At 43.8% G+C, this 17,984-nt stretch overlaps 1 protein-coding gene across 2 annotated transcripts in view; it reads right to left on the bottom strand.

Annotated features, from left to right (window-relative positions):
* Positions 1 to 17,984, bottom strand: part of fndc3a (fibronectin type III domain containing 3A) — a 60,388-nt gene that overhangs the window by 17,924 nt on the left and 24,480 nt on the right. For both annotated transcript variants that reach the window (XM_071917496.2, XM_071917497.2), the window contains exons 3-10: positions 17,331 to 17,406; positions 5,164 to 5,240; positions 4,820 to 5,066; positions 4,200 to 4,499; positions 2,619 to 2,677; positions 893 to 1,059; positions 722 to 781; positions 479 to 617 (exon numbers count right to left, since the gene is read on the bottom strand). In XM_071917496.2, the coding sequence (XP_071773597.2) occupies positions 479 to 617; positions 722 to 781; positions 893 to 1,059; positions 2,619 to 2,677; positions 4,200 to 4,499; positions 4,820 to 5,066; positions 5,164 to 5,240; positions 17,331 to 17,406 (1,125 nt within the window). The remainder of the gene's footprint in view (positions 1 to 478; positions 618 to 721; positions 782 to 892; positions 1,060 to 2,618; positions 2,678 to 4,199; positions 4,500 to 4,819; positions 5,067 to 5,163; positions 5,241 to 17,330; positions 17,407 to 17,984) is intronic.

Raw genomic sequence — 17,984 nt, 5'->3', positions numbered from 1 at the left:
ATTGGTAGCCTCTATCCCATGCCAGTGGTTTGTTTCTCAAAATGAAGACGTTTCCCATAAACCTTGTTGATTCCTGTCACAAAGATGATGTTGCTACTTGTCCTGCCTCCCCCTCCAATCGTATAAATCTGCATGCTTTTGTTTTTTCTTTCTCTTTATGGGGGAGGATAAACATTTTTACAGTGATTTTTAGGTCTTTCACTAGTTCCACCATTTGCCATTGTGAGAAACTCTAAAAAATTAGCTCTGGTTGCACTGGAAGAACAGCATCCTTCTTCCCATCTTGTGGTAATTGATGTTAAAATGCTATACTTTGCACCCACAAGTGCAGCTTCCCATATACAGTCCTTGTTTCCTTACATTTTAGCCTACAGTGTTTAATATTACAAATTACAGAGTGACCAAATATTTTACCATTTTACCAGAAAGCCCCCATATTCTCATCATAACTCTGTTGAATCTGTCTGTTTTGTTCTACCTTCCACTGGAGGACGAGTGTGCTCTTGGTCCCGCTGGCCTTCCTGGGAGGGTTGGGGGGGTCCGGCTCACAGCTGAGAGTGGTGAAGCTCACAGCCTCCGAGGGGCTTCCCTGTAAACAGTTACACATAGCCTGGACCCTGGAGGGGGCAGAGAGGAAACACATAGGTTACAGAATGTTGCTTCATATATTAACAAAAGGTTTTCGGTTAACTAACGACAGCAGACGAAGGGATATACCAACCTGACATGATAGTCTGTTGCTGGTCGAAGGTCTTCTAAAGTTGCACTTAGTTCTTCCCCACTGCATCAAAGGAAAATAGAAGGGACATCAGTTATTTAGCAAAAGGGTCTATGTGAAGTCTCTCACAGTGGTTGTAATTGATCATTGTGGCATCTCACTGCTACCGCTCACCTGTACGTGCTTTTGAACTTCCCATCTTTGCCGCTATATGAGATGGAGACCTCGTAGCTGAAGGGCTCTGGGGGGGTGGAGTCATCCTCCGCACTGCCTTCCTCGCTCTCCGGCTTGGTGGGTGCGCTCCAGCTCAGCACCGCCCCTCTGGCCTGGATGTCTGACACCTAGGGCATACGCAGGGATCTTTGGTCAGTGTCAAGTCTAACTACCACCATCACACCTGGTCATGGAAAGAAAGACAGTTGTTCTTCCACCTAACGCAGCGTCTGTTAACTCTCAAAATTCACCAGTCACTTTCAATTTTACCAACTAACAAGGTTTTTAGAGTGCAACCTACAAAAGATGGTTGTTTATCTGCTGAATTGGCTGGTAGGGTACACAAATTTACCAGCCTCAGCCAAAGACAGAGGCATTTGGCTGGTGGTTAGTGTTAATTTCCTACCCTGAACACAGTGGTTAAAAGAGGTGACTGGCTTCTCCCAATTACTGTTATAGTATGATTACAAGTCTAAAAGATATAATTTATCATAAAGACAATTTATTTTGCTTATATCTAATTTAAAAATAGATCTCGCCTGGTCCAAGGCCTACAGATAGGGATCAAAACAGTCGGGCTGATGCCACTTTGGAAAAAGGTTCCTCAGCATTTGGCAGGGCTGTGGGACTATGTGCTGTGCAACCCTTGGGTTTTTCATTCTGTTTTTGAGGTGGTTTAAAAATAGCCTGAGCCACACTGCAGGAGGGATTCATATGTGGAAGAACTCAATCAGGTCAAGTCTGCGTCTCCTCCTCCCCTCTGCCCCGGGGGCCCACCTTACTCCTTCGCTCCTCACAGTTCACTTCTGAGTGCTTTTACCGACCGAGATGTGGCAGCAGAGGGGGGAAAAAATCCACCTCCCCTTGAAGCTGAACCTTCACTATAATTAAACACGTTCCCTTACCCTTATCCCTCACCTTTCCAATAGACTTGTTTTTCTACTTTTACAAGGAGTTCAGACCTTGACGACGGGGTATGACAAATCCCGACTTATATGAGGTCAAGGAAATTCTATTTCTAGTTCAACTGATTCCCATCCATCTGCTGTTAAAAGGACTATGACTGGACCTTACAGTGCATGAAGGTACACTTGTGCTCCTCTTTATTTATTCAGAGCGCTGCTGTGCCTCCAGCACCATAAAACCACAGGCTATTTCAAACAGAGAATTTATTAAAAAAATATGCATAATAACTTAACATATTCCGATTAAATTCTCTGCATATGTTTAATATGTAATCTTAGCTCGGGACTAAATAAATGGTTCTTAATGAGCCGCACAGCTCAAGCTTAGTAGCACATGATAGATCAAGGTGGTTAGTAAATTAAAAATCAGTATTCTTTCCAAAATAACGCTCATACTGTTCAATAATTGCCAGCGAAGATGTTTGGTGGTACATTTGGAATAGAAATTCTCACATGGATGCTAGTCAGCAGGTTTAACTTCATTAACTAGATGTCAGCAAGAATTCATCATGGATGCTAATAGAATGCTTAATGATGCAGGACAACACATTTGCATCCTTATGAGTTTGACCAAAAAAAAAAAAAAAGAGCGCAGTACTGATAGGGTCACATAAAATAGTCATGTGCTATTTGTATGAAATACACACCAAAAACATGATAGAGATGAGAAGGATTTGGAAGTGGGTAGGAAAACACAGACATAGTAGTAGATCAATACTAACCACTGGTTTACTGATGGTACTCAATAGTGCTTGCAGGGCCTGAGCTTCTGCATCCAGCTCTAAAGGGATAGAAACAGACAGATACGTATGAAATAAATACATCAGCAACTTTATAAAATAAAGACATCAGCAACTTTATAAAATAAAGACAACACTAAGCAGCCGGACTCAGCTGCAATTTGATCTGAACTTAAAATGATATTTCATATTTATATCCTGGGTAGTAAGTTTACAGAACTGCCTTGAGTAAACATTTGTACAAAAACGAAACTATATATGAGACCTACAGAGAAACACCGTGTTTGTCATTTCTGTGTTTCTCCTCTGCTGGGATCTGTGTGTACTGTTCCATGTTGATTCCTTATGTAACAAAAGCAACATAAATATTTGGAGACAACTGTTTTTCATCCGTCTAAAAACTTTCTTTTTCTTTAAGATGGCATCACAAAGATGGTCTTCTTTCTTAAGAACAAAATATAACAGTGTGTTATGTCATTTTCATATAAAACGATCTTTCTGAATGCTTCTCATTCAATAGAGTTATATGTGCACCATGTATCCGATGAAGCAGCCTTGAAAAGGTAAAATCCACCCTAAAAAACTTCAACACTGATAAAAAACAGCTAGTGGCAATGTACCTTGCATTTCTTGGCCCATTTTGTTGTTTAGTGATATCTTATTCCCTTCTGGACAAATGCAGACAATATTTTCAGTGCAGCTACAATAGAGTTTGATAGCTACAATTTTCTCTCAGAATCAAAGAGCAAGCACTTCCTTCTAGACTCATCATTTTGCAAAGATGTTCAACAATAAAACAGGGAGAAATCCATCGCAGAAAGACCAATTTCTCCACTGACAGAACGGCCTTAATAGACCATAATGCAATGCAGCCACAAGACATAGTAAGGGGAGCAGCCGCGGCCATAGATATGCCCCAATGTTCACAAACTAGTTTGCTATCTAACTGTATATTTCTATGCCCATACGCCAACAAGTTCATGCCGCTTCTCTGGCGGTTGTCGAAAGGTATTCTGGGAAATGTAGGAAATCAACTGAAGTAGACGAGACAGATTGAGGGCAAGTGGGTACACCAAAAAAGTAAATCACAAAATAAGTCTTGGAATGCATTGAACAACACAAACTGATGATATTTAGCAGTGTAATAATATCCAAAGGTGGATTTGTCCTTTAAACACCCAATTACAATTATCAGTGTGGATGGAGGCATGTCATTTGCTTCCTCTAATTCCAGTAGTTATGTTCCTAGATTTCAGCCATCTCTTTGAGGTCATGAGGTGAATTTATTCTCCCCCCCAGACTCTAAAAGTTGACAGTAATTCCTTAAGCATGCGCTGGTGTGGCCAAATTAAGTAGCGGTGTTAAACTCCATGATTAATGAGCAGTCAGAGTTCATGTAATCAAGAATAATGTTGGCCGTGTTGCAGATCCCTCACTGCCACCAGCTGCTCCAACTAATGAGGCATTATCCTCAGCGCCTAAACACAACACTTTCCCAACATCCGGAGAACACTGCGTGTCGGCCCGATCGTAACCCTTGCCTTCCACCCTCTGCCCTCCTACCTCCTGACTCTCCGTTTTTCCCCCTGCCGGCCTGCTTGTCGGGGCCGGCCACCGCGTTGCTGGGCTGCCCCTGCTCCGCCTCCAGCCCTTTGCCGCCAACCCCGTTGTGGATGTCCAGCGTGGGGGGGCTGCTGCGGGACTTCTGCGGCGACGGAGGGGGGCTGTCCTTCACCTGCCCCCCTCCTCCGCCTCCCTGACGCTCCTTCAGCTTCTTCTGCAGACGCTCGTACGTTTTGCTAGTTCTTTCATCCCTGTGAACAAACGGCGGGCGTCCGTGTTGGGAGTGAGAATCTGTGGAGACTGAGAGAACAAAAAGACAACACTTGTAGGTACGCACAGACGCAGATAGGAGTACAAACAAGACCTGTCTGGCAGGGAGATACGCGGGTCAAAGAACCGGCCATCTTCAAACCCACAGGTTAAAAGCGGTAGGAGGACACACACAAATAAACAGAGAGGGCAGATGTGAGGCAAACTCCCTGAGATTAAGAACATAAAAGACTAAACAGTTTGACTCGGGCCTTGGTTGTGTAACTTGACTGTGCAAATAAAAGCTCTTGAGCACATATAAATAACACCTTAACAGCAATACAGCTCAGACGCTGCTGGCTCCAACTCACCCTGCTCTGAGTAGATATGAGCTGGATGGTACTGGGAGATATACTGAGAGCTCATGTCGCCCACGCCCCCTGCCATGCCCGTGTACAGGTGGGGCGGCGGGGGCATCATGGCGGGGTGCGGGATGAAGGCAGGCAGGTGGGCGTGGGGCGGCGGAGGAGGGTGGTGGAGAGGGGAGTGGCCCCCTGGGTGGAACTCTGGCTGCTGAGGTAAAACCAGAACCCGCCGCACTCCGTTCTCCTCTATGATCTGAGAGGACACAGACAAGAGCGTGGATATTAAAACCTGAGTTGGACGAGAAGCCAGTCAGAAATGTAGCACGGTGGAAATAGCATAGAGAGCATGCCTGTGAAACGTATCCAGGAGGCACATAGATTGGAGGCACTGAACCATTAGGAGACATCATGGGAACCTGAGCAGGACCTGTGGAAAAGAAGAAAGAAAGAAGATCAAACACCTTCCCGCAACACAAACATTTCTTGATCTATAGTAGCTTGATCTAGTGTGTGCGGAGGATGAATGGCAGACGGCAGTGGGCAGTTTCCCACTGGATCAAACACTCGCTCTGTGTCCTATACACAGCAACAGGAGAATATCCCCACATAGCCTGTACACTATTCTACAGTAGCTCCATTTTCAATGACAGCTTTTTTTTCCTCTTTTTTTTTTTTTAAATACCTACGAGGGAAAAAAAAAAAAATGCCACAGAAATGGATTTTTTAAAATCCTGGCAAGCGCAAGGAGACCACTTTACAAAAGTGCTGAGAAACAACAAAGTTTCCTGCGTGGCTGTGTTGTAGGGGCCAGCGCAGCGGCTTAGCTCAGCTCAGAGAAGTGACAGCTCAGCAGAAAGCCTGGGAGAGAGAGAAGGAGCTCTGTGCCAAGTTTGCACATTCGCACATTTCTCTTCTTACAAACCCAAGAGATAAACACCGGGACCCGAGTCCAGATGTCATGCAAGAGAGCAAAAAGATCCGCGGCGCACACCGACCTCCCGAATGTCCGCCCGAGAGAGAGTTTTCCTTCATGTTGTCGAAGTAGACGTAAGCAGATAGAAGGCACTTCTCATTGAGCAGGCATAGTGGGCCCGGGAACACAGAGGCAGGCCTGTGTAATGGTAGACTGCAGCCTCCCGCCCCCAGCCCCCAGCCACCCCCTAGCTGTTGACGTCCAGGCTCCACCTCTCAGGGGAGAGGAGCTGGCAACAAGTGAACGTTGAAATACACCTCAACACACAGAGAGCGACACAGGCCTGGAGCTCACTGCTGCACCCTACAGCTCAACACAAACACAGACAGGCCATCTCTGCACTGCAACACAGGGACAGTTTGTAAACACCTTCTGGTCTCTGAACCGGAGGCAGTGTTTCCCATATATTGATTATATTTGCTTGGCTTGCTTATCAGGTGCTGTGCGTGTGCTGCACTAAGCTTGCTTTTTTAACCTGGCAGTTCTCATCAATGTAGTTATAAAACTAAGCTTTAATGGTGTCAAGCACTGAAAGCATGTTACTGAGCAACAATGACCATAATTCATTGTGCCGATGACGCAGCAGTCGGTCAGCGGTCTTTCAAATCATGCTGGCAGTGCTGACACGAACTGAATAGAGGGGCAAAGCTTTAAACATAAGCCAATGATGGACTTGATGTTGTATGTTCAGGAAGTAATCTATATTAGCTCTATGTTTGTCATTTACCAGTGGTAATCAGATAAAATTAATCATCTCAGTATCTCAAAAATCAATCAGGGTTCAGAATGCTACAGGAACCTGGATCAGATCCTGTCAGTCCTGACTGCACACTTGTTTGAGCCCCTGAAAAAAATAGATCTGGATCACCCTGATCACACACGAACAAAGCTAGCTCACCTTAACCAGGTAGTCACAGTGCACCTATGTTTACATTACACTAGTTTTGCCAAAACTCCAAAATTGTCATTGCACTGCTCTAGTCATTGTGTACTGTGGACCACAAAATGCACTTGGCATCTGTATTTCATATTTTCTAATAGCAGACAAATAGTCTCACAATTTATTATTTTCTATTGGTAGAAAAACCAGTGGGAATTTGTGGATCTACTTGCTAATAAACTTCATCGGTCAAGACAAACAGCTGATATGATTCTTATGCTGAAATCAAAAGAAGGAAACAAGCTTTGAAACCCCTTACAGGAGACTGAGCCAGTAGACTGATGGGAAGTGAGTCATTTTCCTACCTAAAAACACAGGCTGTGTGTGGACAAAAATCTTAATTCAGGGAGCATGGGAGAGCTCAGCCTGAATGAAGGCAGACACACCGGCTCAGCCCTCATTGATTTCAGATTACAATATCATTTGAGTGGGAGTTCAAAGTGTACACCGTTAACTCCGCTCGCTTTTAGAGACCAACAAATGATGCCTTGCCTATGTCACACTGGGCTCAGCTGTGCACCTGCCTGATGACTGACGAAGGCAGCTCTGGTTAGTGCCGCCGATGTTGAGCAACAGGGTATCCGATGAATCACACTAGCGCTCTATATGCCGTTGTTTAGCTGTTCAGAATGGAAGCTTTGTGTGTACCGATTTGGAGAGAGTAGGGGGAAGAAGACCAGTAGAAATGAGGAGGGTGGGGGGAGGGAGGAAGTACGAGGGACACACACACACACAGAAAAAGAGAGAGAGAGAGAGAGAGAGAGAGAGAGAGAGAGAGAGAGAGAGAGAGAGAGAGAGAGAGAGAGAGAGAGAGAGAGAGAGCGAAACAGAGCGAGAGACAAACAGAAAGAGAGATAGAAGAGAGGTGGGGTGGAGAATAGGGGAAAAAAAAAACACCCACTCTTTTACATCAGACTGACGCACGAGTGCTGACAGAGATCAGATAGAAAAGGCCACATCCCCCTCCCCTTCCCCTCCCCCTGAGTCAACTGGAGCATTGGTTGCGCTGACGTGGCCGTGGAGTGCCAGCCTTCCAGAGGAAGCAGCCACGGGAAAAACATCAGGCCTCCTCCACAAAACGGCAGGCAGCCGCTGAGCCAAGAATAGCCACAAACAAGCTGCCCGTTCTGGGAGTGTAAACAGTGGTCAGGCAACACTTTGGGAACGCCATCGTCTCCCGTCAACATCACATAACCCATCTTCACCTCCCCGCCTCCTGGGGCAGGCTGGCAGGATCAACCGCTGCCGCGCCTCTGAGCTCAGAGGGGGCCAGAGGTTACCGCTGGGAGATGGGGATAATTGTTCAGGTTGGGTGAGGAAGCCAAGGGAGAGACTTAGCAAAGTGCATGCACACACACATACAGACGTGCAAGGGCAGTGAGGCCACTTTCAGTACCCACCTGCTTCCCCTTGTCTGAAAACGGATCATAACAAACAAACTCAAGTGGGACTCCATGCAGGTCCCACTAGGCACACTAGGAATAGAGGAAACTCAACAGACTTGGCTATAAAATGACAACGGCGACGCTTCGAGCAAACTGTCAGGTTGAGCTGGAGGTACAAATTAACTCTCAATTAGATAAGGAGACTAAAAAGAAGGGTGCCTCGGCCACATCCACAGAGAGAGAACAAGGCAGACGGAGGCAGGCCGGCTTACAAGAAGGGTGTAAAATTAATAAAGGCAGACAGACAGCGAGGGCAAGAGTGAGAAAAACGGACACACATAAAGAGACAAGACTAGTTTTAGATGGGAAGCTTGCCTGAGCAGGGTCTCCTCTGCCAACCATAACATGTTAAACTATGAGCCAGTGAGGAAGGAGCGCGCTGGATTATTAATTAAGAGTTAATAAAGTGTCTCCATCCACAAATACAGAGGAGGAGAGAGAGGATAAGTAAGGCCAGCAGACTAACTGACAGGTTAATAATTACAGCCAAGCAAGGGGAAGAGGCTGAGCAATGGAACCAGGCCCCCGTCGATAAAGTAGAGAAGTACTAATTGCAAGTTAAAACCTTAACCTTGTTCTTTAGCAAGACACGGTGTGACAAATGTTGCCTTTTTTTGCACGGCATGGCACATTTCCCCATTCGTGGTGGGCCAAAAAGATCTTCCATCAGTTAAGAGGGTAGTAATTTGCAATAAGTGTAACGTTCCATTAGCAGATTACAGGGGCACGGATTCATCTGCTTGTGCTTGGACAGGCTGGTTCTCCACAACATGCCGATTAGCAGCCAAACAGCACCGGTACGGGCAGACGCGCTGTTTGGGACGGAAGGAGGGAACCGGAGGAGAAAAGAGAATAAGGGCATTCTGTGTGAATCAGCAAACCGGCGCCTGAGGCAGGAAGCTGTTCGGTAAACAACAGAACAATTTAATAAGAATAGCTTTGTTTCAGGTGTTCGTAAACTTTGTCTGAATGCTAAATATTTCAAGACATCTGCAACCCCACCGGCGTGAGTGACATTTACGGGAGGAGGGAGGAGGGAGGAGGGAGGGAGGGCGGGGGGGTGTGGGTGGGGGGAGGCATCAGCAATCTTCATGCTTGTGGTTATTACAGAACATCGCCCTGATGCTGTTCTCAGCTCTCAGACAGACAAACCCAGAGAGAGACGAGGGCCGTGCCCACGGGGGCCAGATTTGTTAATGGTGAATTTTGCTCGGTTTAGGATGTGGACATTCCACTTTAATACCGTTCACTGCCTCCCCAGATTTATCGGGAAGATTGGGGCGGCTGTCTCCTGCTATAACACAAAGCCAACCTCACAAACCCAGTGATGACGACGATGACGCAACAAATAAACACAGCAGGCTAAATGGACATGGCGTCGCCCTCAACTGAACACCCCAAAAAGAAAAACAAAGGGTTTATCAACATCTCCCTTTCAAGCTATCATCCCCCTTACCTATTCTCCTCCCTCCCTCCCTCCCTCCCTCTCTTGCTCTCTCCCTCCCGGTATCAACGCAGCGATGGGAGAATGAGTCACGAGCTCACTCATTCCAAGAGCTACTCACTGCAGAAGCTGTGAATGAACCACGCCTGTGTGTGCGTGTGCGCCCGCGCACGTGCGTGTGTGCGTGTGTGTGTTCATGTCCTTGGAGTTGGGTGGGGGAGGTGGCGGGTATAAAAATAAAGTGCTAATGTGGCTAATGTGTTTGATGTTTTCGGTCCAATTATGTGAACCATATGTGATAAGTCATGTTTGTGTGAGGTACTAGGGGTGAGGAAACATGTAACGTGCTACATGTGCACATTTTTTTTCTCCACATTTACGAATGTAATCGTGCGAGCCCACGTCTTACACGGTGTGTATTCACAGTCTAAAGGATGGACTGAACGCTGGAGCCACAATACCAGTGCCACCAGCCCCCCTGTTTTGTGAGTGTTACGTGTCCTTGCTGCCCACTCACTGGCCACTGCGGGGGTTGGTACCTTAACACACATAAATAAGGGGAAGCCACAATGTATACTCAATATGGAGGCTTTGAATGAACTGGAGGGGGTGAGAGAGGAAAATGTATAGTCCTGGTGCTGGTCGCCTCTGAACAGTTCAAGATTGAATAGAGGGAGGGCCGTACACAACTTCATTCTAACAGTGTGAAGATGAAAGAAAAAAAAACGTTTCAGCATTCCGCTTTCGTCAGGGGCAAACAGATTGCAGTAATTTCTTTGACGGTTTTATAGCCTACTACGTCTTTGGACACACACAGGTGTCGCTAATCATGACTTAGACAACAGATGCAAGTGAAATCATTTCTATGATTCATATTGTTTAATTCATTTCTCAGTATACAATATATACAAAAGGCATGACGGTCCTTGAATGAGTTGCACAACAGAAAAAAATAGGAAATAAACTCAAATTCACCCATCATGCCATTTCTAACCCATTTTAAAGGGTTAGAAGGGTTTTAAATCTAATTCCTCATTAAGACCATTGGGTGCTACAGTGTTGAGCCTAAGTCCAAAAGGCTTTACGCTGCAACCTGAGCTTCAAATCCACCCCCTTTCTTGGGACAAGAGACTTTTTCAATGCCCTGAAATTTCAAACTACAGATAGGAAGGCTGTGTGTTGTAAAATGTCTAGTTATGGGAGAATTGATGTTATGTCTTCTTATTGCACTTGTAATTCTCACTTTCTTTTAGTTTTAGCTATGTAGGCTAGGCCACATGGGCATTTTAACATGTAAATAACACCCCTTGTAGAGCATGTGATGCAATCTTTCACATTGAGAGTCTGTCCTGATTAGGGATGTTTAAAATTATCAGTGCAAAAAGTGTTGCTACAGTGGGCACATGTGTAATATGGGGAAATTCAGAGACCTCCGTGCCTGAATGTTCTGTCTCATTCAACCTATCTTTTCAGATTTCTACCTCTTTTATACGCAAAAAGTGGTGGCTCCTTAAATAGCTCACCAACCCTATCATCTGTAACCCTATAATCTGGCCTGATAGGGGTGAAAAACTGGAAGTGGAAGCACGAGAGTAACTTTTTTCCAGACTTATGAGGTGGCTCTAATAGAACCTGTCTATTCTTCCCTAGAGCCTTTTCACAGGCACTAATAACCCACATCTCAGGATAACCCCCTTGTTGTGAATTTCTCTCCCAAGTTCAACACTTTTGGCTTTAAAGTCATCATCGGAAGAACATATGCTCTGCAATTTATAAAACTGGCTCAATGGAAGACCCCGCTTCGCAGGTACTGGATCAGAGCTACTAGCTCTCAACAGAGTATTCCTATCTGTTGGCTTTGTATAAATAGCTGTAGACAGTTTGGAGCCTTCCTTGTATAATGTATTATCCCAAAAAATTTTAATATAGACCTTGAACTCCTCTAGTTTATCTGAATCAGCACTGAAAATCACAAAAATGTCACGTAATGTCCCCAAAACTTCATATATTGACTGAAAGGGTTATTCTTGTAAATGCAGTCCATTTCGAATTTCCCCCAAAATAAATTGGCATAACTGGAAATGACAAGTTCTCATCGCTGTTCCAAGAACTTGCAGAAAAAAAGCAATCATCAAACCCAAAATAGTTTTTCTTCAATATATTTTCTACTAATTGAGTAACATAATATACAGGCAGGGTCTGAGTTTCATCATTTGACAAGTAATAACGTAAAGCATCTAGACCATCAATGTGTGGGATATTAATATGCAGGGAGTTCACATCCATTGTCACTAGAAGATCACTTTCATTATTATTTATTAGTTGGCATTTCGTCAACATATCTGCTGTATCCTGTATGGTAAAGACTGAACCAGGTTCCTGATGTGATGGTCAACAAATATAGAAATGTTCTCTGTGAATGATCCATTGCTTGATAAAATAGGCCAATGCGGTCGATTTAATGACAATTTATGGATTTTTGGCAAACTATACAAGATGGGAATAAGTGGATGTTCCAAAGACAACGGCAAAAAATGTTCTCATCAATCCATTTATCACTGAGACCAACTGTTAAAATCTCCCTCCCTGAAATTTTGCGGTGAGATCAAAATAGCACGGGGGCGATAGGTGTATCAGATAATTGTCTTCTCGTTTCCATTTTACAATTATCTACGTCCTGAATCACTATGGAACCGCCCTTGTCAGCTTGTTTCACAATGATAGAATGATCACACCCATCTGATTTCTCAAAGCATTTCATTCAGTACCTGTTAGATTAGGTTTCAGGGGAGGAACGAGAGGGGGAGGGAGAGAAACTGAAAGAATGATTAGACTATTTCAAGTTATTATTAGAAGGGTTGGACCAATATAGGTTTCTGGAGGCCAATACTGATATTTAAGGGTTCGAACCCCTTACTGTTTTTGTGCTGGTTTAATTATCAAAATCAAAATTTCATTGCAGGTTTTACAAACTTTTTTTTATTTAATTACAAGCCCGATATCAGCCCGAAGTATTGGCAAAGCGATATAACTGTCTAATCCTAATTACATCCCAATAATAATTTTCACTCTTTTTATTGTTTGTATTATTACATCATAAGTCATTTTTGATTCATTTTTGATATAGTATGATGATGATTAAGCACACAATTAGAATTCTTCATTGTCGTTGCTGTGATCTTTCGTTAATCATAGCACTATTTTTGTTACTATTGTCAGTACGGGTGCTGGTACTATTACTATGATTACTGTAGTCGCCATTACTGCAGTCACTGTCAGCAAACCAAATATTTATTACATTTATTACATTACTATCCGTGTGCGTTGAAGGAGGTACTGATGGTGGCGATGACAATAGTGATGATGCTGATGGTAATGGGGGTTAATTACAATGACGTGATGATGGCAGTGATGATGATGACGGTGGTATTCAAGATGACAATTATCATTGAGGAGATTTGTTACATCCTTCAGTTGATAGTATGTTGGTTTACAACATTATTTTGAATACACACCACACACACACACACACACACACACACACACACACACACGCTCGAATACACAGAGTGACTTCCTGCAGGCCTACTTGCAGGGCTTCTTTTTGCAAAGTCTGAACTAGCTTTGCTTATTTTTTGATTACATAACAGAATGCCAATATACTGTATATGCTACCTACTTATGCTATCTTTAAATACTGTGTTCTCAGTGTATTTCTCCGGGAGCTTTTATGGGCAGTCCCTATATCTATTGAGAATTATGAAGAAAAACTGTAACTATCCGATACAGATATGGCAAGATGACTGTCCATAAAATTTACTTTCAACCATCTCAGGCAATGGAATTTGAGGATGCCACAGGGTTTTTCCCCTCGATCTCCAAAACTCTAAGTTTTCTCAAAGACAAAAATTATTGGTTAATATTTGGGAAATGTCAACTTTTGCAGAAGAGCTGCCTAAAAGTCAATTCCAGCAGAATTCCCCTAAAGACAGAGTGTACTGCGTCAGCTTTGGAAGGTTTATCGACAGGATGGGCACTGTCAGATGTTCAAGAGCGCAGGGTCCTGGCTGCTCAGTTTCAGCCACAGGAGACTTGACAGCCTCAAGTCCCTCTGATGGAAAATAGGCTGAGGACGACTGCAACACCAAGAGGAATGAGATGAGACGCTTCACAGCTACGGCATGGGAGATATGGGACGAGTGGACAGATGGGCTGACTGGTCAACCAGTGTCGCACAGAGAGAAAAAGGCAGAGGGTATTGGCAATAGGGCAACAAACAGAGTCCAAGTCAACGTGTGTGCACACACACACACACACCCACACCGTCCCTCTTTAGCTCCTTGTCAATGTGCCAGAGTGGCTGTCTTGGCTTTTGTGGGAGAAGGCACATCTCTATCAGGCTCAATAAGCCCAGTGGAACTAGACGGTGCTCTCAGCCATTAACCAGAGACTGAATCATCCAAAGTGATGTGAATCACCGGCGGACTAAGTCAGATAAAGAAGTGGATCTAATCAGCCCAATGGTCCTGATGCTGAGTTGCTGCATCAGTCTCCAAGCTTATCAGGTGGGCTATTGCTCAGCCTCAGTGTCACAGCCTTCAGATCCACACTGGCAGACGCCGAGGAGGGCTGACCCAGGGAGCGCTGGGGCTCTGGGCTGAAGCTACGAGGGCATGTCCACTCGCACCCACAACTCCTCTTGCGGCAAGGGGATAGCGAGCAGGACGATGCTAAATGGCCGCTCTAATTAGCCTCCCCCACTAAATGCTTTCCAGCCCTCCTCCAAGCCAGATATCAAAAAGGCAAATGCCTTTTTTAAACTGCATTTTACAAGACTGTCTGTTCCTATTAAGCAGGCTGTCATGCACTAACACGTAGCAATTACGCACATCCAGCTGCTAAAAATACATGAATGAATACACAAATTGGTGTGGGATGGAGAAAATCCAGAAATACGTGTAAACCAGTTCATCCTGGTTTTGCAACTGTATCGCACTGTTCCCCTTGGCACATTCCAGGGTTAAGGGTTAAAGCATGCATATGCACAACACACACTGAAGTGAACACACAACAAACCAACCACATGCGCGCACACACACACACTCTTCTTCCTCCCTCCTTGCACCACGAGCGGTGAGTCATCCCTCTATTCACGTCACTGAGAGACGAGTGCACCCTGTGACAGGCCAGTTAGTAGCAGTCACACTGGTCTATGTGGCTCCTCTCAGCTCTTTGTTTCTCCTCTGATGGAGAGACCATGTATGCTCGCTCCCTATTAGGAAGGTTTACTCAGCTCGTCATGGGGTCTGGTGTGGGAGCACAGTCAGACAGCAGTAGGGAGACGAGGCCCTGCGTGAGCAAACTGTATGATGGCTTCCTGCCTAGGCAGCATCACTTTGTATCAGCGCTCCTGGTTTTTTGTCATCTGAACCTACAAGTCCAAGGCCTATCGCCTCATTGTCCCACTGGTGCATGAGGACAACATCAACCCTCACCAACTGTCATTCATTTAAGGCATGGTCAAAAGCTACAGAGAAGAAATACAAGTGTATATCAACCGTGTGATATTATACTTGGGTTTATACATGGGTCACGCGCAAAAATGTCTAGGCGCCTACCTGTGTTGGTCACATAGGGTAGCAAACATCATTTACTCACAAACCTTGATTACATTGACATCCTTTATCAAATCAAATTAAACTCTTAAAGGAAAAAAAAAAAAACAGTGACGAAGAACTGCCGGAAATATCAATACACAGAGGGATGTCCATGGGGCAAGTCATAATACAAACAAAGCAAATCATTTTCAGATCAATGTTCTCCTGGGCAACTACAATTTATCATAATCGTTTACAATTATGGCCCCACAGCTCTACCTCCTACAACTACTCCAGCTGTCTTCCGTTCACAATGCCAGCGACGTGTTGGAGCCAGACTTCATTGTTGCTGTCACAAAGCCAGTGCAATCACCAACCATTGAGGAAAAGGAAATGATTGCCATCAGGACAAATAAGCATGTGTAACACATCTTAGTCAAACACTGCCTTTCTGCCCTAACTCCTCTCCCAACACACTGTAATTATAGCAAACGTTGATTTTATATTATGATAGTGTATCAGTGCACAGCTCATTCAATCATCTGTCAAATTTAACAGCAACAGCAGCATGCCAAGTCACATTAAGGTAGCAAAGTCAGTGACGGAAAAATAATTGATTGGGTTTTTTGGTTATGCCTGGATATGAAGTTGGTTACTCTGGAAATAAAAATGCCATGGTGACACATTCTGAACTACAGGAAATTGTTAGGCAGTAAAAATAGGAATCAAAATTACAGTGGGCACACTTACATGCACACAATACTCACAGTTACTGTGAATAACTGAATTCAAGACTCAAAAATGAAGGTGATTGTTCTTGTAACACAATTTCCCCAAATAAATGGGGTTTATAAGGATTTATGTGATAGTTGGGTAGTTTACTCAGAGAAGAATGTGAAGCAATGTGATCAAGTGCACTCATCTCAATGTCACCTGAAAGAAGTCATTTTCTTGAAATGCACACAATATTTAATCCAATGTTATTACTTGGTCAAATAAATAGAAAGACTGAGCATAAATCTAAGTGTGCTGATTGGGTTAAGCTTACACCCATTATGACCATACTCTAAGATAATCAGGTGTTTACATGACATTTGCTGTTCGGGGTGGCAATCTTTGGAATCTCATGACTCGATTTTGATTCTTGGGGTCACAATTCAATTTAAAATCAATTGATTCGTCACAATTATCTACACTATGCGATTTGACACACAGATTCTAGATTGACATTTTGAATTATTTGCCTACTTGACTACAGTAGACAGTTGAATACATTTTAGAGAAAAAATATATATATGCAGTATATCATGTGATCAAAATAATGTAAGTCCAAGTATAATAAATTTACTTAAACTCAAAGACATACACACACTGTGTGTGTGTGTGCTTTTGAAAAAAGTGCAACTTTGTCTAGTTTTCTAAACACATTGTGTTTGTATGGGCGTATGTCTCAGCTCACAGATGAATGTCTTATGCAGTTGCAACTGCTTCAGACCCACACATTTAGCAACGTCCAAGTGCCGTCTAAGCAAGTGAGCACGCAGGTTCACTGTGTTACAACTCCTGCAGCTTATTCCAAGTGTTTTGTAGCCAAACAACTGCACTGTGAGTCGAAAAGGCTTATCTCATTCAGTAGAGTTATTCTAGATAGAGGAAATTGCAACTAATTCTTGTGCCATATGAATAGAGAGACCGCCCCACCCCTTCTAGTGGCTGGCCAGTTATAAACAGAATCTGCCCATCTCCATTTTTGTTGTAGTGCAATTGTTTATGAATGAACAGGTACGTACAGACCGGTAGATTATTAGTCAACAAAACATTTGCATTATGCTGCATGAGTTGTTTAGAGAAATTTGCTGATCATCTCACGCCCTTTCTGGAACTCTTAAAAAAAGCAGGCCCTGTTCCCTTTTTTATTTGGGTGAATGCTGAGATGGAACCGTGTGTTTGGTGGTCGTACAAACCTCAATGCAGCTTTGACTTAGATGAGAGTGAGATAATGACACAGTTTATATTTTGGGACAAACTGTTCCTTTAAGACTGGATTATTAGTAGGCATGCAAACATTCCCAGCATCACACTGAAAAGGGAAACGTAGTAGCGAGACAGCTTTCTTACCTGTGATACACTGAAACTGACCATCCTCTCGTCGAATAGTGAAGGCCTCACCTGGGTTTACCTGCACCAGGATTACCTGTGGAGACACAAGGGAGCAATTCAGGCATTTGACTATATGTAAGTTCAACACTTTTGCCCTCCACCAACTAGCTGATTAAAACTTTCATAAAAGGCGAACATAACACAAGCCTATTGCGTAAAACAACTTCCACCATCAAATTCAATGTGCCAAGTGAGAACAATAGGTTTCAAACAAGTGGTATCATATGAAAAATCTAACATCCATTTCAGCTACCGTTGGTCCTATAAAGAGAACAATATGAACTTAATGAAACTTGATGGAAGACTTTGATGAACCAGTGACTGGAACATGAAGACAAAGGGACAGAAACTTATCAGTTCAGTATGAAATCCTTGCTTCAGGAAACACAAGAAAACTGAATGGTGTTAATCATGGCTATTGATTTTAAAAACTACAGGTGTGAATAAGTGTGTATCAAGCTGTATCCTTTTTACAATAGGAGAGGTTTATTTCTGCATTCTATCCCAAACAACTAAAGCAGCAATATTCACTTAACTGTCATATGGGCTGCAGTGGTCAATAGGAAAATGACTGTCATCTACTTAAAATCCTGGCATAGACTTCTTCCTCAC

Source organism: Centroberyx gerrardi, chromosome 6 (genome assembly GCF_048128805.1).
Source record: "Centroberyx gerrardi isolate f3 chromosome 6, fCenGer3.hap1.cur.20231027, whole genome shotgun sequence".
Lineage (NCBI taxonomy): Eukaryota > Metazoa > Chordata > Actinopteri > Beryciformes > Berycidae > Centroberyx > Centroberyx gerrardi.
This window is presented reverse-complemented; position numbering and strand designations above follow the sequence as displayed.